The sequence below is a fragment of the Peromyscus maniculatus genome, chromosome X (assembly GCF_049852395.1).
Source record: "Peromyscus maniculatus bairdii isolate BWxNUB_F1_BW_parent chromosome X, HU_Pman_BW_mat_3.1, whole genome shotgun sequence".
Lineage (NCBI taxonomy): Eukaryota > Metazoa > Chordata > Mammalia > Rodentia > Cricetidae > Peromyscus > Peromyscus maniculatus.
Window position 1 is genome coordinate 51,744,699 of NC_134875.1, and position 23,257 is coordinate 51,767,955.

Sequence of the window (23,257 nt, forward strand, 5' to 3'; positions counted from 1 at the left end):
TCTTTCTCCATACTTACGATTGAACTCAAAGCCTCAAGGATGCTAGGCAAGAGCTCTACCACTGAGCTATAATCCCCAGATCCTGTGACTTCTTTCATTGGTCTTGAACAATTTTTAACATATAAATCTTAACATATAAACACATTTGGAATACTTGTTTTTAAGATCTTAATGCTTCTGATGGTGTTATAAATGTTAAATCTTTATTTCACTATGTCCTACAGGGTTTTGGGGATGTCTTTCCTCATCAGTGGGTTTTCAACTGCCTTAAATCTAAAATGGACATTAAACAAAGTTGTACTGAAGCATGATATTAGTTTTCTATCATTGCTGTTGCAAATTACCATCACTTGTTGGCTTACATTTGCATGGTTAATCTTTGGTGGCAGTCAAAAGTAACTGAGGAATTGGCAGTACTATGTTCCTTCTGGGCACTTCAGGGAAAATACCTTTCATTACCTTTTCTAGCTTCTAGAGAATTCCTACATTCCATGTCATGGCCTCTTCCTTGAACACTCCACATTTTTTTATTCCACTGCAACCCTGCTATGGATGGCAGTCGGACCTCCTCCTTTATTCCAGCTTTTGAGGATTCTGATTATATTTAGGGCTTATCTAAATAGTCCTGCATGATTTCCCTCTTAAACTTTCCCTGTCTGCAATTTCTTTCTGCCTGATAATGTAATATTTGCAGGTGCCAGTGATTAGTACCTAGGTACAGTTGGGGGCCATTATACCCTCTAATTTCAGTATTGACTACAATTTTAATAATCAATGAGGTATATAAATGCTAATGAAAGACAATTGGAGGAGGGCATTTAAAGAATGGCCTGGTATGATTGTTTTAAAAATAATAAAAGTACCTTGTCTCCTTGTTTCAAAGTGCGCAGCTGAAGCTTTCCAATAGCTTTCTTAGCATCTGCCTTTAACTGCCTCTGTAACAAATATTAGAAGACATATTTTTAAAAGAAGTATGATAAAAGGTATAGTGATATAATATTAATTGGTAAAAGTTACTATCCAAATAAAACTTTAGAGATTAAAATCTGCAGCTCGGGAGATGGCTTGGTTGGTAACGGGCTTGTTCTGCAAGCATAAGGCTCTACATTTGATGCCCAGCAGCCACAGAAAAGCTCGGCACCCGAGTGTGAGACTCTAACCCCAACATCGAGGACGTAGAAACAGGGAGATCACGGATCTTTGCCAGCCAGTCATTCAGGTTGATTCAGTGAGCTCCAGGTTCAGTCAAAGGCTCTGGCTCAGAGAATAAGATGGACAGCAACTGAGGAAGACAGCTGTCTTTGACCTTTGACCTCCACACACATGTTCAAATGCATGCATGCACACACACACAATTTTTTAATTAAAATTTTTTATATATTTTGATCACATTCTTTCCTTTCCTTCAATGCCTCTCAGATCCTCCCTTCCTGTCCAAAGCAAAACAAAAAGTGTACAAAATAAAACAAAAACCAGTCTGTTTTGTTTTAGCTAGCTACTCCTGGGTACATACGGGGCCTGCCCTTGAGTGTGGTTGATATACCCAGTGACACTCCAGTGGAGAAAACTGATTTTTATTTCCCAGCAGGTATCAATTGCAAATAGCTTCTTGGCACACACACCACAAATTAATTAACCATAATACATATCTCATTCATCTGCTACTAAGCAGGATCTTCCAAATTATTGAAACTTTTCCTTATAGCCCACTGAGTCAATTGTATGTTACCTATATATTCACAGCTATGTGGGCCAATCCACTAGAGCAATGGTTCTCAACCTTCCTAATGCTTTAACCTTTAATACAGTTCCTCATGCTGTGATGACCCCCAACCATAACATTATTTTTGTTGCTACTTCATAACTGTAATTTTGCTATTATTATGAATTGTCATGTAAATATCTGCTATGCAGGATATGATATGTGACCCCAAAGGGTAGCAACCCACAGGTTGTGAACTGCTGCACTATCTACCAGGGCTACACACTTAAATAAAACTGACTTTCCATTCCAAGTATCCATCAATTGTAAAAAGTTCAACTAGTGGGGATGTTTCCAGCCCTTCCTCTTCCATGAGGACTGTTGGCTGGTTTGATGTTGTCTAAGTCTTGTGGAGTTAATCACAATTGCTGTAAGCTCATGAGTGTAGTGGTCATATAATGTCCAGAAGATACTGTTTTACCCTAATCCTCTCAAATATCTGGCTCTTATAATTTTTCTGCTCCCTCTTCTAAGATATTCTCTGAGCCTTGGGGTCAGGCAGTGTGATATAGATGCCCCATTTATGGCTCAGTACCCCATCTACACTTGTTCTCTATACTTCAACCAATGTTAACTCCTGTACACTGCCCAAATCTGATGAGGACTGAAAATTGCACTCATCTATGGATTTAGACATATGAATTTAGAAGGCAGTTTGATACTATGTCCATTTAGCAAAATACTAGTAATGTGTCCACCCCCTGAGTTCCTGGCAAGATTTATAATACCAGACATTAGTCTCCTCATGTAGAGTAGACCTTAAATCTACAAATTACTGAAACTTACATACTGTGTTTCCCTACTTTAAAAAATAGCATCCCTGGGACCATAATTGAAAAAAACAGTATGCCTCTCTCCCAAATGGATTCAGACACTAGGAATTTTTGAGGCAATTTTCCTATTTTAAAGCTCAGAGGACCTTAAAGTACACCTTCTCCAGTTTCTTTTCTGAAATGGGTCTTGTTCAAACAAAAGTGCACATGATTTGAATTCAAATGGAACTAGATTCAAAATCTGACTTTGTCAGAATAACATTAACAAGTCACTGAATTTTTGAGCTTACCTACTTTTCTAGAAAATGAGGATAATAACAACTCTTAAAATATTCAGTATTAGGAAACCCTGCTGCTTATGATCACCATTGTCTAGGAAGGAGGATGGATTCCGAGTTGTTTCATTGAGCATGTATCTAGATAAGTCTGGATATTCATCATCAAACTAAAGCTCAGGAACAAGGACTAATACATTCTGCACGAGTCATATTATCAAGTGCGATGACCCTCCAAGTTAAAAAAAAAAAGATCACAAATAATGGAATCATTCAGAGACTGCCTTTCTTCTTATGCAGTTTGAATTAGTTGCAGGAAAAATAATGTTGCAAATAAATCTTTCTCTTTCAGAAAAAAATATGCCTATATTCTTTCTATGTAAGAATGTCTCAGATGAATATACCATATGTTTAAAATGAAGTTGAGATAGGTTTCACATCAGGGTAGATGCTATGTGGACTCAATAGCAATGCAGGGGGTTATATGATACACAATCTTATTTTGAATTGTAAAATGAATAAACTTACCAGAAATTCAGCAAACAGTAGGTGTTCAGAACCAGAGTTCATTATGAGAATGAAAATAGCTCCCTGCCATGCAGGGTCTGCTCCCTAGCAGGGACCCCAGCTGATACTTGTTACATGAAAATTAGATATAATGCAAATAAAACATCTAGCATAGTGTCTAACATATCACAGGTACTCAATAAGATATTGAGTAATGAAACAATAAACTACTACTTGTAAATACATATCACTGGGTACAGGAAACATGTCTATAAATAATTCTGACAAATACATTTTGGAAGAAAATAATCCATAGTATGGGTATGTAAATAATGTCCTCAATGCCCAAAGATGTATCCCACAAAAAAAAAAAAACCCTCTCAGATTGCTACTTAACCAGTAAACATAAATTGGTCAAAATAATTAACGAGGATGCTAATGAAGGCCCTAGTAAAGGCTAGAATAATAATAGAACTGGAGTCTAGTCCAGTAAAAACATCTATAATTCAGCTGTTTTCTAATAGTTTTTCAGTTTTTTTGTGCCTATGGTCTGTTAAACTCTGTTTCTTTCATTGAACAACTAGGACCCACAGGCCTAGCTCTGGCTCAGATTTCTAAGCCTCAGTACTTTCTTATCACATAGATCAGGAGCTACTGAGACACTGAGAAAACAGAGCCAATGAGAGAAAGGAATATAGTATACCCACAAATATATCTTTGTTAATTCTTTTGTTATTTGTCTTTAAAGCATTTCTGATTGAGGTTTAAGCAACAAGCTCTGGAGACAATTAGAGAAATGAAGTCATTAGGATGTGATATTTCTCTAGCATGTTTATTTAATTAAGTATACATACTCTGGGATGGGAGGGCGATCTGGTTACAACATCTGTCACCCTACTCATCTCCAAGGTTGACTCAGCTAATCTGGCTGGCCAGGCTGGTGTCCCCTTTCAACCTTACCACTCCACACGTATCTCACAAACTTTCATGCTTGGCTGAAGAGGACAACCTTCCCCTATAGAGGAGGAACATTCCTTCATCAAGGGGATATGAGTAGCTGTACTGTCCTGACAGACCCTCCAAACAAGCTCTCAAGTCTGCATTTTCTGATTTCTCATTCCTAAATATTCAATTCAATACATTAGCAGTCCCCAAGTCTCCAATGACAATGCCTATACATTTACTAGTAATGAATGCCAAACAAGTAATTTTCTTCATTGCAGCTAGAATTGTAATTCAAATTAATTTTAGTTTTAGGCCCAGGGGCAATGTTATACGCCATGTATAAATCTATTCCCAAGAAACAAAAGAGCTGGTATTAATACCAAGCTAAAAATAGGTGATGGGGGTGAAATAACACACACACACACACACACACACACACACACACACACACACACACACACGGACAAGTTGCAAATGCCAAGTTATTAAATAAGAAACTTGATTATAGAAGATCTCTAAAGATCTGCAACATTTAAAGACAGCATGCTGGTTCAAATAGTAATTTGAAATTTATTCCATAAAAATGAGTATTTTATGTAGCTCTCAGACCTCACCAGAGTAGGGCCTTTGTTCAGTGATGGTGCTAAATGCAGAAACTCACAAATGGTCAAAATGCAAAGAGTAAGTATTAGTGGAGTGCTCAGCCACAGATGGGACATCTGTATCACACCCATCAAAACTCAGGGATCTCTTAAAGGATACAGCAGGAAGACTGTAAAAGCTAGAGGTCACGGATGGCTAGCATGAAATGTCTTCTGGACATGGGAAGACCACTGAACTCATGAACTCACAGCAGCTGTGGTTGCCTGCACAAGATCAAACCAGTCAACATTCCTGCATGGAGGTGGGGGGGGGACTTTGAGAGCCCCATGCCTACTTGAGGAGCTATTTACAGTTGATGGGTGCTGGGGGAGGGAATGTCAATTTTCTTTATGGGTGTGGCTCCTGCTAGATGACCCATGCCATAGTGCAGTGGTTCTCAACCTTCCTAATGTTGCAACTCCTTAATACAGTTCCTCATGTTGTGGTGACCCCCCCCCAACCATAAAATTATTTTTGTTGTTAATTCATAACTGTAATTTGTTATTGTTATGACTTTTAATAAAAATATCTGCTATGCAGGATATCTGATTTGCGACCCCTGTGAAAGGGTCTTTGGCCCCCCAAGGGTCATAACCCACAGGTTGAGAATCACTGCTCTGGTGGGTAATTCCATACCTATGATATACAGGCAGCACAATAGGACTCAGTGGGTTAAAAAACAATAACACAAAGTTCGCAGCGAGTGGTAGAGACTGGGGTGGACCTGGGAGCAATCACAGAGAGGTTTGTAGGGTGAGTGTTTTAAAAATGCATAGTATGAGATGTATGAGAAATTAATAATAATAGTTTTAAAAGAGAAGTGTATGCTCCATAAGTCCTTATCTTTCTCCCACTAGACTGTTAGTAGCTAGAGGACTGGGCCTTAATGGTTTGTTTTTAAAAATTTCTACAATGCCTACTCATTTAGAGAATATTTAATTTAAAAATATAAACACTTTCAGCACCTTCTCAAACAAGGCATTTTTTTTTCAAGTCTCTTTTCCAGTACATCAGGGGAAAGAAAATTTTAAAGAGCATTTCCCAGACTCCTAGTATGTATCCCTAAGATTTCTATCTGTGTCATCACGTATAATCATTAACTACCTTGTGAAATAGGGATTTTAATATCCAAGTTTTATAGACAAGTCAAGTGGGTTCTGAAGCCTGACTAAAGTCCAGACAGGTGGCTAGTTGCAGGGCTGATTCAGTTCCACCCCAGCTTGTATGTGACTTGGAAGCTGCTGATCTCTCCACCGCAGTACACTGCCTCCATTGTGTGCTAGAGAAGAAGCCTTTAAAAAGGCTTTGCATTCCTTGTGAAGAAGATAAAGGAAAGAAACAAGGGAGGGAACCCTCCAAGTCAGCTATTATTCAGTCTTGAAATTGTTTCTAAATTGCTATACATTGTGATTTGAGAAACGTTTTAAATAGGCATATTATACTAACAGCCTCTCCCCTCCTCCTCAATCCTAAATCATATCTGGTTTAAGACTATTTGACAATAGAGTTGAGAATTGAAGCACTGCTTTTTGTGTGTATGCCAATTTTCTTAACAGAAGCTCGATGCCATTTTTCAAACCAATCAAAAGCTTTGACAGTGCCAGTAACTGAAGATATACCAGCTACACAGTTTTGGGTTATTGTTGCTGTTTTGGTTCTGAGAATTTCTGAGTTGGCAGCAGGGAAGGAGCTGAAAATAAAGTCAGAGGAATTATTATTTATTATAATTTTCAATTTATAAATTACAAGAAACATGAGATATTCTATTTAGTTCATTTGTATATTCATACCAAATTCAGTAAAACATATGTCAATCTGGTGATTTGTCAGCCTGGGTTTTGGTCACAGGGCATTTAACATTCAGTCGAAATGAAATATATATATGAACAACATCACTTCTATAGTTAAACTAATTACTTAATGGGGCTAGAATACACAAAATCAAGAAAGAGGTTAACACAAACAAACTTGATTTTTCTGCACGTAAGTCACTGCCTTTTAAAAAACAAACACTTCATTAAAAGCTAAAAATAAGAACATTTTCCAAGAATGAAAGTTAAAAAAATCATAATCTTGGCTCAGAGTTTATAAAAACAATGCTTATTTTTTTGAAAATATATAGTGAGAGGATTCTTTTTCTAGGATACATTCTTTTTTTTTTTTTTTGGTTTTTTGAGACAGGGTTTCTCTTGTGTCTAGGATACATTCTTGTGAGCAAATGCAATGTCTGTGCTATGTGGCAATTTAGGCATCTGAGAATTTGCCTTGCTCAATGAAAACCTATGCAGAATATCTGAAAAAGAGTTTCTACATTAGGAAATATTTTTCTTCAATAAAAAAGAACGAAGCAGGCTGGGCAGTGGTGGCGCACACCTTTAATCCCAGCACTTGGGAGGCAGAGGCAGCTGGATCTCTGTGAGTTCGAGGCCAGCCTGGTCTACAAAGCGAGTTCCAGGCCCACCAGAGCTGTTATACCCAAAAATCCCTATTTCAAAAAAGAAACAAAATAAATAAATAAATAAGCAAATTTTTAAAAAGGTGTTCCTTATAGGAGAGGAGCACCAAACAATTAAACATGCTCCCATATATCTAAAAACCCTGAAGACTGGGATAAAGAGGAATATAGGTCATTCCCATAAAGATGGCCACCATTAGCAGTATAAGGAACTGGACTGCAAGGAAGAATTGTGAAGAGAGGGAAAATTGGCCAATGGATATGCTATAACTAAAATTATAGCCTTAACAAAGAAACATAATCGGCACCTTTAAAAATCGTGTTATGCCTGAAATTTGTACTCTGGGCAACTGCTCTCCTACTCTCTGCTTCTATGAGATTAGCTTTTTTACAAAGAGAAGAAAATTCTGGAATTCTGCTATTCAAATTCATTTACTTGAAATTTGCTAGGGGAGCAGCTCTTAAGTGACCTTATTATACCAAAATGCATGCCCCTACACATACACAGTGCTAACTGTTTGGTAAAGGATAGATTCAATAAATTGGCTATGGTAATCATTTCACAATGGACATCATATCAAATCAGCATGGTGAACATTTTGGATATCATTTTATTTGCCAATTATGCAGCAATATAGTTGGGGAAAGGATTAGTGACATGATCTGGGTATGGTTATGCCTGGCTGTAGTCCAAACCATTGTGGAAAATGGAGATGGAAGAATTGTTTGTGTCAAAAGTTCATCACCACCTTGGGTAACTCTTATGGTTTGCAAGTGAAATGTTCTCAGAGGCTCATACCCTAAGGGTGTTTTTGCCAGGTGGAAGCATTTCTACAAAATGATGGAACCTTTAGGACGTGGGTCTGAGTGAAGGTAAATTCAAGTATTGAGGGTGTACCCTTGAAGGGATTGTTGGGAACCCACCCTTTCCTGTCTTCATGACCACAACAGGGTGAATAATTTTGCTATATGGTCTGCTATGATGCTTTACCTGGCCCAAAGTGACATGCTAAGTGATTGTGGACTGAAATCTCAAATCTGTAAACCATAATAAACTTTTCCTTCTTTAAGTTTTCTCAGATACTTTGTCACAGTGGCAAAACCAAACCAAACAAATGAAAACATCCCAGCAACAGTGAAACCCAGTCTCAATAAAACAATGATACAGGCATAAAATTAAAGTATATGAATATATTAAAATTCTGAGACCCATTATTTGAGTTTCCTTTTGATCTGTGAGAAAGTCAAAAGGTTGTGAAGTGAGGCCTCATTTAGACAAGTATTTGTTTAACTTACTCCATATAAGAGCCAAAATTCTCATGGTACAAAAGGCCCTGAATAATTTTCAAATGTAGGCAAGAATAGACCCATACATGAAAACACATCAACCACAAATATGCTTAGATATATATATATGTATAAACATATGTATAGAGAGATATATAATAGATTTGATAGACAAATAATGGTACAAAATGTAAGCAGCTAATGCATTTTTTAGTTAATTTAACTAAAAGAGAAAATTTGCCACAATTGGGAATATTCCAGATAATGTTTACAATAGTTTATATTCAACAACATTTTTTTTGAGATAGGGTCTCACATTGCAGCCCAGGCTTGTCTGGAACCCACTATGTAGCCAGGCTGGTTTCAGACACTCAGTTACCCTCTTGCCTGTCAACCTTTCAAGTGCTGAAATTACAGACATGAGCCAGCAACATACCAGGTTCAAGGACAAATTTTAAGATATTAATACAGCTCAGCCCTTCTTCATCTGAGAGCACACTGTACTGCTATTTCTAACAGCAAGGGGATGTATGGCATCCTAGGGAACTAATTTGAGTATCAGAGTCCCAGACTCAAATGGTAGGAGTAAGGAGAGCTGATTGCTAGGATCATCCTCCTTGCAACTGGTCATGCTTTCTGAACGCAGGACCCAGACAATGAAACCAGGTGCATATCATCTAGCTAGACTGTTGTGCAAAGCAATCTTGAAAAACTGGTACAACATGGTTCATTGCTCCAGCCGTATCTAACAATACATCAATCACTAATATAAAGGGCACTTTGAAGGCCACATTCCTAGAGTTGGCTAATGTCCAATCATGGTTAACTTGGGAACATTCAACGAGTAAGCAACTAGTTCTGCTCTGTTACCTCTTGTCTTACAATCTATTCACATTGTCTTTGATCAAAATCTTTTTACAAAAACCCATCAGTTAGTGTAGTACTTTTTAGAAAAGTATATATATATATATATATATATATATATATATATACACACACACTTCATTTGCTAAGTATTTACTACAGTAAATTCTAAGTATTTATATATACTATTATATTGATATTATGTGTTATGATATAAGCATATAATTACATTAAATAGTAGTCAGTTGATATTTATAGATTTAGTTATATATAGTATAGTATTTATATTAGCATAGTATAGCATTTGTATACATTTGTATATCTACAATATATACAACACATACACACACACAGATAACACAGACACACACACACACACACACACACACACACACACACACAGTCTGTAAGGACAATAAATACCTCTAATAGGTGCAAAAGCCAACAGGAGATAGGAAGAGGCTCAATTAACAATTCAATCATCTATAAGACCATCACAAATAGCTTTTATTGCTTCACCAATTTCATTATCCATTTACCCTTTGATCTATGGCTACTTGAACTTTGTAATACAGATGTCCAGAGTGCCTTAAAATACAGCAATAAATTATGTAATTTAAATTCTTTTTCAGGGAAGTCACTATCCATTGGTATTACATCTTGAGGAAATCTTAGTTGAATCTCCCAGTATATTTGACTATTGTATGATCTGTTTACACACAAGAGTTGACTCTTACCAACAATATCTGTATTATACCATATTACAGTATGATTATTTTACTGTGTGTGTATGTGTGTATGTGGATACCAGAGGTTAACATCAGGTATTTTTCTTATTTTTGTTTGTTCTTTTTAAATAATTACACTACTTTCCAGTCCTTCCAATGCCTTCCTTGTATCCCAACCTACTCCCCCTTAATTTTATGGCCATCTTCTTTTGTTATAATTACATATATATGCCTAAATATATAAATACAACTGCTCAGTCCAGTTAGTGTTACTTATATGCATATGATTTCAGGACTGACCACTTGGTATTGAATAAACAATTAGGGTGCTCATCTCTGGGGAAGACTATTTCTCTTGCTCTCAGTATTTCATAGCTGTCTAGGGGCAGAAGTCAGCATGTTGATTGTTGTTTATGTTATTTTTTGAAGCAAAGTCACTCACTGGCCTAGCGCTCACAAATTTGGCTAGGTTATCTGGTCAGTAAAGCCCGGATCCTTCCGTTTCTTCCTCCCCAGCACTGGGATTACAGTCAAACCCTGGCATACTTGGCTTTTTTCTATGAGTACTGGGGATCTACATTGGCCTTAACATTTATGAAACAAGCAGCTTATCAACGGAAAAAAATATCCCCAGCCTTTAAATGTGTGTGTGTGTGTGTGTGTGTGTGTGTGTGTGTGTGTGTGTGTGTGTGTGTGAGAGAGAGAGAGAGAGAGAGAGAGAGAGAGAGAGAGAGAGAGAGAGAGATGGAACCCATAAGCACATGTTAGAGAAGTGCTTTACCACTAAGCTACATTCTCAGAACTCAAAGTATTATCATGATACAGCTTGGTTTAGTTATCAAATAAACTAGGAGATATCACAGAACTCTACATTTCTAGAAGAATTCATCTTTCTCATCCATGAAATCTTATTATGGAGAAATGTCACTAGTGACAATGACTGTGTCATGTTTAGGTTTGATGTTAGTTGGGACAAAGTGCATCATCTGTCTTAATTCACATTACTATATAGTTACAGGTTCCCATTAACTGTTGTACAGCATGGTTAACTCCCTCCATTACAGAGCACATGGCTATCATTAAAATTATTTCTATCCTCATACAGAGTCTTGTTTTCATTACTACATATGACTTATAAAATTTAGTGGGTTTTATTATGACATATGTTTTTCTTCTCAAAATAGTTATTTCCTAGCTATTGCTTATTAATTAAATTTGTCCTTGGACAATTTCATACACACACACAGTATATTCTGATTACTCTTTCCCTGCACCCTCCCTTATCTGCTTCCAAATCTGTCAGTCCTCTTCCCACATTCATGTTTTTTTGTCCTGTTTTGTGAACCACTGAGATTAACCATGAATGTCTGTGTGATGGTGGTTTGGAACTGTCCACTAGAACCTGGTGAGCTTATCACTAGGTATGCAACTGCAGACAACGACTCTCCCCTTCCCCAAATCTATCAATAGCTAACAGTAGTTCATCAGGGATGAGTAGGGCCCCATAAGCTCCTACCCTATCCATGACTGACTGCTGACAGGGCCAGTCTTGTGCATGCTCAGGACCAGAAACCGTAGTTGCTGTGAGTTCATTACTACCCTGATTGTAAGATACCTAGAAGATGGCTTTTCACAGTCCTTCCTGCCTTATGGCCCTTACCCTTTCTCTGCTCCTCTTCTATGTTTCCTGAACATCTCAACTACTCTGATTTGTGTGAATATTTTATCAAGGCTCATTACATGTTAAAGGGATTCCATTTTTCTCCTGCTCTTGGAAATGACTCATTCCTATCTATTTTAATTACTACATCTTACTCTTCTTAAAATCACTGTTCATTAAGGGTAAATGTACAAAGCTGACACCAACAGCATGCTAATGTGGAAAGGGAAAAGCTTGTCAGGCCTTAAAGAACTAAGGGATGCTGAGAGTGGGAGAAAATCTTCTCCAGGGAGCTGGTTATCCAGTATCAAATGTTCAGTCCTGGAAGCATATATACTAGTAACATTATATGGACTGTCAGGTTATATTTAAGCATTTAGGTATATATATATATATATAGTTTTATACACACACACACACATACACACACACACGTGAAAACAAAAGAGGCCATGACTTTGAAGAAGAGCAAAGAGAACTACATGGGAGGATTTTGAGGGGAAAAATGATGTAATTATTTATAATCTTGAAAATTATCTTTTAAAAAGTAAATGTAAATCCAGCTTTTCTTGCTATACCTGTTCTAGCCCCTATTCTACCAAGTATCCTCATTTGTTTCATTTAGTAGTATTTAATTCAATGTACGCTGTCACTGAGTATCAACTGCCTTAGATCATTTCAGCATCTATACACTATACCTCCCTCCAAATGCTGGGTACTGTATTCTATAGTGTTTCTGTGGTCATTACCACAAGTAGTTTAGTATTTAGTGTAATTGTGTCATGAGGTTTCTCATAATCTTCTTTACTTCATATTAAGGTTGTTTCAAGTAGAAACAAGTCTAATAATGCTTAGAATGTTATTTTCATTCATAGCCCACTGGTATTTTTCATGCTGTTTAGAAGTTTTTCACCCACAAAAACAGGATGATGTTTGCTCTTCAACATCTTCTATGACCATATAAAGAAATTACACCTGAGGGCTCATCTGAATAATTACCAAAACTTATACCATGATAAATTTGTATAATATTTACTGTTATGCCTCATAATCTTCAGAATGAAGATATCTCTGGATACATAATCTTCCCTAATTATTTTGCTTTGGTTTTTAATGACAGGGTCTCACTTTGTAAACCTGGCTGGCCTAGAAATCACTATGTAGTAGGGCTGGCCTTGAACTCACAGAGATCCACCTGAATCTGCTGGAATTAAAAGCATGCACCACCATGCCCAGCATTCCCTAATATTCTAATAAAGGGGAGAGTTTCCATAATACAGCTTCATCAACATTTCTACTAGTACAAAGCAGAAAATGTGGTTAAATGTCCAGTGAAAGTTGTAAATATGTTCATGAAGCTTTTTACAAACAAATCTGAACTTATGAAAATAAAATATATGAGTAACATTATAGCACTCAAATCTTTATAAGCAAAAGTGACTACTACCCATATATTTAATCCTTTTATCCTCAAAGGAGAAAGAGATAAAATCCAATAAAGTGTAAAAGCAGATCTTCCAAAAGCCTTTTGTAATAAATGAGAAGCTTTAATGCTATTCTTGAGAAATTTTACAGAGGTTAACTTTCATAAAATATATTGTAATCTATGAAAATTGCTTAAATGAAAGATAAGATTAGGCCTAACTGTGCACTGAAGCTTGTGCAACACCAGGCAAAGTTCTTTATAAACCCTTTACTCCTGCCTCCAGAATTGTGAATAATTTATTTCTGTTGTTTAAAAGCTAGGAATAAACCTTATTACTTGGTAAAGGAGTTTAGAGATTTATTAGAGCAGTTAGAATACAGAAACACGGATCCTACTGTGGACATACAAAAACCACTCTCATCATTGTGACTATAACCTTTGAATAGTTAGTCATACGTGACAGCATTTTTTCCAACCTCAGAGATAATAGAAGACATGGAAGAGGAGCAGGATCTAAACCCAGATACAGAGAGAGGGAGCAGTGTAGAACTACTCTTTGGATTGCTTCCATTTTATTGGTAGAATCTGTGTAGACACAGACTAGGTGAGCATTAGGATTTAACCAGGGTTGATTTTGCCAGAAAGTATGTCTACTCCTGCATATGCACAGGCTTCATGTGTAAGGATTTAGCAAACCCTGGATTGAAAATATTCAGAATAAAAAAATGCATCTCTCCTGGATATGGAGTTTCTCTGACAGTCATTCCCTACAGAACATAGCATAAGACTTATTTACATGGCGTAAACACTGTATCAGTTATTCTAAGTAATCTAGACATGATTTCATAGTACACATATATGCTAAGTTATATGCAAATACTCTCCCATTTTACGTAAGAGATGAACACCTATGGATTTGAGTATACAACAGGAGATCCTAAAGCCAATCCCCTAGGGATGCCAAATGGATAACTCTGTAACAGAGATAGTGAAAGTAGAAGAGAACTGAAGATATGTGCATCTGAATGGCCACCGAATCTGAGGTGATTAACTAGAGAAGTGAGGCTTTGGGAAGAGGTGAAGATGGTTTAAAGATGACAGGATCAGAGATAAAGAATCATAGGCACTCCTCTGTTCTATAAGCCTTTGGCTGTTTTCTTCTATCATTTCCACACTTTGTACTTTTTAAAGCATTGATGTCAAAATATACTAAAAATTAGGAACATGCAGTATGTTTGGAGTTTAACACTGTATCATGAACAATTAGATTTTAAAACCTTCCTTGGGCTGGTAAGATGGCTTAAGGAGTAAAGGTACTTGCGTCCAGCCCCAACATAAGTTCAATTCCTGGAACTCCTATGATGGAAGGAGGGCACAGGCAAATTGTCCTCTGACCTCCATATGACGCTATGGCATGAACATGTCCCCTGTCCACACACGCAATAGATAATTGTAATAAAACCTACATTGTTCTGAAATTCAGCATTTCTTTTTTTTTAGCTCCACTCCCACATACAAATCTCTCTCTCTCTCTCTCTCTCTCTCTCTCTCTCTCTCTCTCTCTCTCTCTCTCTCTCTCATATGCACACACACACAAATATACACACACACATGCACACGTACATTTACCTTCAGGCAGCGACAACACATATTGGTTTTATGAAGATTTCTTCATCTGAAATTTATAATGTCTCTTTTTTTTCTTTGAGTGTGAAATGATTTTATAATTTAGAAAAACAGTTCATTTAAAGCAACATATGTATTTACAGTAACTTATAAATAAATGTTGGCTGTGCTCCCTTAGGTGTTAAAAGATTTAATCAATCAGGATTAACTGCTTTGACAAATGACAGAACATAGGACTTGAGATGATGGAAACTGCTATACTTTTAAAATGACTAGATTTCATAAAACATATGCATAGATCGTGTCTAGTAAGTATATGAATAAACATGAAACCCAAACTATAATTGAAACAGTAAAAAGTATTTTAAAATTGGGGAAAATGGAGCATTACAAACCTGCTTCCTACTTTGAGCTCTTGCATTCCGTAATCTTCGAGCAGAATAAAAGATGAAATAGCCCACAGTTGCTGCCGTAATAATAAAAAAGGACACGGAAACAAAGAAAATTGAATAGTGATTCACCCAGGGGCCATGTTTTTTCCCTACTTCGATGACCATTGTTACTTGTATGCCTCTTTGAATGGACTGCAGAATTTTTGTTCCTTTTAGATTGCCAATCATGATTGCAACAATGTCTCCTGCACCTGTAAAAAGAAAGGAATTCAGTTTTAGTTTGAGGTTCTTAATATAAAAATCCAATTTTAATGGATGATTTCAAACATTGAAAATCAGACCTAATGATACAAAAGGATGTATTATAATTCAATTAACATGATTAAGTACCTACTACATATTCAAAAGACATAAGGGCTATAACCACGTGTAAGATTTAGCAATGGATCTAAGGAGCTCATAAGTTTAAAGGAAAGCATCACACACAACATTACCCATAATTCAACAGTATTACCTTTGAGGCCTAGTTTGCATTGTTTTTTTGTTTTGTTTTGTTTTGTTTTTTTGAGGTGAGTTCTTACTCTGCCTCCCAGGCAAGCCTGGAACTCAGGTCCTTCTACCTCAGCCTCCTGAGTAGCTAGGAGTACAGACCTGAGAAAGCACCCCGATATGCAAATTTCATGAAGGCCTTCTTAATGATAAATAGTCCACTGGCTGGTAGACAATAGAACTTATCTCCCAAGAAATATTAAAATATGTAGATGCATTCTTTTTAATTATAAGGAGGCAGATTATCATATGTACTCAATATTAATATATACAAAGACTTATATAATAAGATAGGGATTTGAGACAAATAATGTGCATAAAATGTTTTACAGCCCACACACATGTTTACGATGTGGTATTTTTCTATGTCTCCAAAGATAATATAAAATTTGCACCAGCTGTTTGGGAAGGAGAAGCAGACCTGTGAAAGGAAGAGAGGGTAATGGGTAAGCCAATACGAAGTTCCTTTTAGACATGTATGAAATGCTGTAAGGAAATTCAATATTCTGTACCAATTAATGTACTATGAAGCAAAGTAAAGAAGGAAAAAATGACAGTAGAGGAGGATACGGCTTCATCCAATTAACGTTTATTACAAGAAAGGGAAAGAGAAAGAAAGCAGGCAGGCAGGCAGACAGACAGACATTTTGCTCCAAGAGCTCTAAGTTTTCATATATGGACCTGTTCAGGTTAGCAAGGAAGATAACACAGAGAAGGGATAGAAGTATTTGTTTCTATTTAGCATCAGTTAAGGACAAACCTGAACTTACACTATGATTTTTACTAAAGGCCTCATATCCGTAATAACCTCCTTTCTACTCGCAAACACATTTGGTTAGAAAAGCAAAAGAAACCTTATCTTTCTCAATGTTCCGAGAATGTCTTATTGTTCATGCCATTCCAATGCTTATCAAGGTTTATAATCCTCCTAGTTTTTATGAACCAGGATGAAGTGATCTTAAGCAAAAAAAAAAAAAAAAAAAGGGTTCTTTGAATGTTAATATATTGCCAACCAGAGAAACCTCCTATTGATACTAGGTTAAGGTACTACTCAAGGTTAATGATCAAACTCCAATCTGGAATAAACAACCACCCACAAATAAGACTCTGAAAGACCTTTAGCCTAGAATTTAAACACAAATGGACAATACTAAAATAGTATTGCCACTTTCAATGATTACAAGTAAAAAAAAAATCTTAACTGGAGGATTTTTTTTAACCCAAATAATCCTTAAAATTCACAGCTCCTAGAAGCAAAAGACTTTAAAGGATTAAGCCTCATAGAAATACGTCACAGTACAGTGGGTAGGATCCTTTCCTAATATATGCAAAAGGTATCACCACAAATCCTTTTATCACTTTATTTATTCATATGAGTGTTTGCTGAATGTCTTTATGTGTACAGTGTTCATGCAGTGCAGTTAGAGGAGACTGTCAGATCCCCTGAACTGGAATGATGGAGAGTTAGAAACCACCATGTGTCTGGGAACCAAGTCTGGGTCCTCTGGAAAAGCAATGGGTGCTCTTAACCTCTAAAGCATCTCTCCAATCCATCATGACAGATAGTTAAGGCTCCAAAAGGACTATTTACATGTGATAGTTAAACTCTTCTAACTCCTACTGACTAATGTGTGACCACTCAGACTGATAGAAGTGAACGACTCACAGTCTTATTTCCATGGAGAAAAATCTCAAAAGGAATAGGAAGTAAAGGGAGTATAAAGTGTAGACAGCATTTTCTGTATGTACATCTAAAGCAAACATATAACCCAAATTTCCCATATGGGTCAAAGAATTGGTAACTTAGCAGGAAAGTAGCTCGTTTTTTGTTATTTATTTTTGCTTAAATTCTAGCCATGAAAGGCAAACATAGACTTCTCAGTCTTTTTCCTATGAGCCATCTCTTAGGAAAACATCTGACTGTAAAGTTTTCATTAGTTTCATAATGTGATCTTGTAACATGTATAATATTTGACAGCACAGATAATTTTAAAAGTCAAGTTTGGAATATATTACCATTTGAAAGATCTCTTTTTACACCATAGATGAGGCCTTTTAATAAGTTTCTGAGTAGTGGAAATAGTTTTACTATTTTTTACCACTCTTAGAAGATACAGACTCAGGCCGGGCGGTGGTGGTGCACACCTTTAATCCCAGCACTTGGGAGGCAGAAGCGGGAGGATCTCTGAGAGTTCAAGGCCAGCCTGGTCTCCAAAGCGAGTTCCAGGAAAGGCACAAAGCTACACATAGAAACCCTGTCTCAAAAAACAAAAAAACAAACAAACAAACAAAAAAAGATACAGACTCAGTACCAGAACTGGCTACTCAGACTAGCCACTGTGGTCTGATTTAAAAATAAAGATAGTCAAGTGTGTACATTCTGTATACAACAGGATCAAGGTTGTGTTTCTATCCCCACAATCCATATTCATACATATTTTATATAGTCTAACAATGAAGTAGACTGAATTACACTTCCAATCATATAAAAGACATTTCTCTTTTTGTCATGTGGTGTGTGTGTGTGTGTGTGTGTGTGTGTGTGTGTGTGTGTGTGTGTATGCACACATGCGCACATGTGCTTATGCATGTGTGTTGGGGGTATGTTCTTATGTGTATATGTATAGGGAGGCCAGGTTCAATATAAAGCTATCTTCCTCAGTTTCTTTCCCCCTTATTTTCTGAGACAAGTCTTCCCAATGAACCTAGAGCTTGCCGGTTGGGTTAGGTAGGCTGGCCAGCAAGCCCCAAGGATCCTTTTGTCTGCTTCTCCAATGCTAGGATTGCAAATCAATCACATTACCAACTTCTCCCCGGCCCCATAAACATTTTATTTTCTATATACCCTAGGCATTATTCTATATCTCTTCTTCCCCTGTGCCTTGCAGCTTTCTAAAAATGGTTCCTTGTCCAGAGTGTTCCAAATCACAGTTAATGGCATCACAACTCTTCAGGTCACATGCTTTAGTAGCAACAGAGTCAGTCTTACAACACTTTAGTGCTCAACTATCAATCAAGTAGATTTTACTTCCTTGGTGTCTTCCATTATCAAAATATTTTTTCATATTCATGCTGCTTTCATAATTCCTTGCCATATTTTCATAACCTCACTAGTTTACCTACATCCAGTATCCTTAATGTTCATTTTACCAAGTTCCCTTAAAGTGTGGTATCATTAAAGACATCTCCTTAAAGTTTCATCAAAATTCATCCTCCTGTTTGTTTCTTGGCATGTGTTGGTATGTCTAGCTCAGCAGTCTATACTTACTCTCTATTACTCAAGTCTGAATCCTTGGTGTAGGGTGTAAAAGCTCATATGATGTGGTCTCAATGGAGTCGTCTAGTGTGGTGTATCTCCCTTACAATGCCACTTCATGCACACTCAGATTCAACCACATGGACCATTTGTTGTCATTCGCTTTTCATTAACTCTATTTTTTTCTCTACTCTTATCCTGAATCCATTCTGATTACTGCCCCCTTTCCCATTTGCATATGTATCTATCCCTCAAGATCCAGTTCATACGGTGCCCCTAAAATAGTCTTCCTGAGTGAAAGCAAATGTTCCATCACTTTTGTTTGTAATTTTTATTTGGTGTATGTGTGTGTGTGTTTGTGTGTACGTGTGTGAGCACATTCACATGAGTGGAGGTCAGAGACAACTGTGGAGTCTGTTTTTTCCTTCTACAAAGTGGTTCCTGGGGATAGAACTCAGGTCATCGGGCTTGGCAGCACGCATCTTTACAACCCTCTAAGCCATCTCACCAACCCCATCAGTTGAATCTTAACTTCTAGCTAGCTCTTCATTTTGCCTGAAAAACCAGTCAGAACACCTAACTCCCACTCTAAACTAAGAATCTGGTTTTTTTTTTTTGTTTTTTTTTTTTGGAGTGGAAAGAGTCTTTTAATTCACTATAGCAATGGTTTTATTTATGGGATGGTTAAAAAGTTAGATGTTTCATACTAGTAAAATTTACTGGGAAAATTGCCTTACATGAATAATAAATTTTAACCGTGTTTATGTAAGTAGCTTTTTAATCTGTGTGTTATGTGTATGCACTGTGTATGTACATACATTCATGTGTCAATACAAAAGCACACATGGTATGATATACTGTGGACATCAGAGGACAACCTAGGATATCAGTCTTCACTTTCTACTTTGATTGAGATAGGATCTCTTGTTGCCTTTCCCCACTGCATATTTCAAGCTAGGCAGCTTTTGAGCTTCTGGGGACTCACCTGTCTCTTTCCCTATTTCCCTATAGGAGAGTTGGGATTACAGATGCCCTCACTACTCTGTATGACTTTACCTGGATCCTGGAGATTTGAACTCAGGTCTTCACACTTACATGGCAAGTGTTTCATTCATTGGGCCATCTTGCTAACTTGTTAGTAGCAGACATATTACATTTATCATAGTCAAATATGCTTAGCTAAGTCCTTATTTTAAAAAAAAAACTCGCCAGGCGGTGGTGGCGCACGCCTTTAATCCCAGCACTCGGGAGGCAGAGGCAGGAGGATCTCTGGGAGTTCGAGGCCAGCCTGGGCTACCAAGTGAGCTCCAGGAAAGGCGCAAAGCTACGCAGAGAAACCCTGTCTCGAAAAAAACAAAAAAAAAAAAACAAACAAACAAACAAAAAAACTCTATCTAGTGCATACAACCGTCCAATCAGTTTTGTGTTCCATAAGGGAACATAAAATACATTTCAGCACAAAATTAGAATATTTTGAAACAATCTAGAAGTAGTGTTTTCTTTCTGTAAAACATAGTATATCATATAGTGATTAAATGTACATGAGTTGGGCAGCAGGATGACTCAGAGGATAAAAACCCTTGCCACTGAAGTCTGACAACCTGAGTCAGTGCCCAGCTCCCCTGTAAAGATGGAAGAATGGAACCAAATCCACAATGCTGTTCTCTGGTTTCCATACCCATGTTGTGGCATGTGTGTGCTCATCTCATTCAAAATATATTCAGTGGAAAAACTATCCAGAAAATATTAGGTTCATTCCATTATATATTTAGCACATAGGTTTTTTTTTCTTTCTTTCTTTTTTTTTTTTTTTTGCTGTAGTGGACTATGTGAAGCAAATGAATAAATAATCTGTTCTATTTCTGTAAAATTAAAAACATTTCATCTTTATTTGTACTTCTCCTTATTCCACAGACAAAAATGTATGAATATTTAATAGTGCCCTATTTTCATAACTAAGATATACTAATTATGATTTGTTATTGACAATGGATTATCTTTGTAAACCATTATTTAATATAGCAGTAATATTATCTGTCCCTAGGCTGTAATAATTTGTACTGATGTCATATATCATTGAAGCTGAAATAGACCTCATGGATCAGTCTAATTCATTTAAAAAAAATCTAACGCTGGGCAATTTTTCTTGAGGGAGGAAGGTTCTTGCTGAACTTGTTGCTCATAGGATCAGCTCTCCCTGAGAAGAAATGGTGAAGCATGGGTCTACAGGAAGAGTAAAAGGGGCTTCCCGAGAGCACTCAGGGGCTTCAGTGCAAGTACCCTACAGCATTTATATTTGTTGCTCGGTGCCATTTTGTTTAGTTTCTGAAATTTGCCTACACCCTGGATAAATAAGTTTACCAGATAAGATTTATCTAGAAACTAGGGTCTTAACATATTTAATCCTCACACCTGCCCTATGCGGTAGGCATTGTTACACGGTTCCAAATACAAGATAAACTGAATTTGCAGCAAGGAGAGAGAGGAGGAGCTTGGCGTCAGGGCTCTGTTTCTCACTGTTCTATATCAGGTCACCATTGTCAGCGAAATCTAAAGTGATTTGACTTTAAAAATAAAAATTAAAGAGGGACATCCAAGGGTACAGTGGGAAAGTTTAAAACCTGGTTCTCAGGGTTGAAAGAAGCCAGAATTGGTAGTGTAGTTCAATTTTATGGTTCAAATTTTCCAACTGTGGCCATATGACAAATTACTCAGCCACCCCGCTCTAGCCTACTAGTAGGCATTATGATGAAAATGTATGTGTAAGTAGTATAAAACGGCAAACTTAACTGATATCAAACTTGGTTTGATCGTTCTTCTCTCTTAGTCATATCTACCTTTAAACCAGTTAATGTTGGTGCCTGGATATAGTCTAGCTGGTATAGTGCTTGTCTTAAAAGGACAAGGACAAATTTGATTCCGAGAAGCCACATTAAAGAAGGCTAGGTTGCATTGGCCCTTGCTTGCGGTCCCACAACTGGAGAGGCAGAATAAGGGAGATCATGGGGACTGGGGGATTTAGCCAGCTTAGCCTATTATTTCAGGCCAGTAAATACCCTGTGTTGTCCTCTGACTTCCATACACATGTGTATCCACTCCCCCGACTCATATTTCACACACACAAGTAAAAAAGTCAATCAATGTGTATATACAATCCCAAGTTAGGTTTATTTCTCATTTATTACTCTATTGAAAAGCACAAAATAAGATGTTGACTCTAGAACTCTAGAGTAGATTCATTTTGGTGGAACAAAACTAAAATAACAAACAAAAATCAGCTCTGTGTTTCAGGGCTGAGCATTAAAGGCAAGGCCTCCTGGATGAGGCTGTGAATGACAGGCAAGCACTTTACCACTGAGCCACACCCCAAGGATCTAAAGAAAACCTTTTATGACTGTTGGGTGTGTATGAGTTTCTGCTGCTAAAGGAAACCATCCTGAGCTTTGATCTCCTTTAAGCTTTCCTATGGCCTTCCAATATTGCACGTGGCCATTATCACTGCTCCAGCTGATGCTAGATCTTTCAGGTTTCAAATTAGGTTCATTGACCTTTTAAGTGATCTTTGGTTTTCTTTTCATTCTTTTTTGTTGTGCGGAGACCTGAGCCCAGGGCTTCACACATAACGGGCAAATATTCCATCATTGAGCTATAATCTCAGTTTTATAAGTAATTTTTCTAAAGGCTCATAAAACATTCACTATGTAAACTTAGCCACTTATGATAAGCCGTACATATGTGGTCATACTCACAAAGTGTTGTATACATTTAATATTCCTAAATTAGACAGATAGTAACTGAAAGGAACATCGAAGACACATACATACAGGCTAGAAGAATTCTTTTAGAATTTTTTTTGTGTGTGTTTACACATATATGTGCATAGGGCACCTTGTAGGAGTCATTTCCTCCCACCACATAAGGTCTACAGAATAAACTCTGTTGCCATATTTCCATAGCAAAGCACCTTTACCTGAGATACTTGCAGGCCCTTAACTCCCACCACCTCCCTTTTTTTTTTTTCAAGAGAGAGTCTCATGTAGCCCAGACTGGCTTCAAACTCACTATGCAGCCGAGGCTGACCCTGAACTGCCGATTCTCCCATTTTAACCT

At 37.1% G+C, this 23,257-nt stretch overlaps 1 protein-coding gene across 2 annotated transcripts in view; it reads right to left on the reverse strand.

Moving 5' to 3' along the window:
* Rnf128 (ring finger protein 128) overlaps positions 1-23,257 on the reverse strand; it is a 111,576-nt gene that overhangs the window by 11,795 nt on the left and 76,524 nt on the right. For both annotated transcript variants that reach the window (XM_042268982.2, XM_006970319.4), the window contains exons 2-3: positions 15,346-15,593; positions 864-935 (exon numbers count right to left, since the gene is read on the reverse strand). In XM_042268982.2, the coding sequence (XP_042124916.1) occupies positions 864-935; positions 15,346-15,593 (320 nt within the window). The remainder of the gene's footprint in view (positions 1-863; positions 936-15,345; positions 15,594-23,257) is intronic.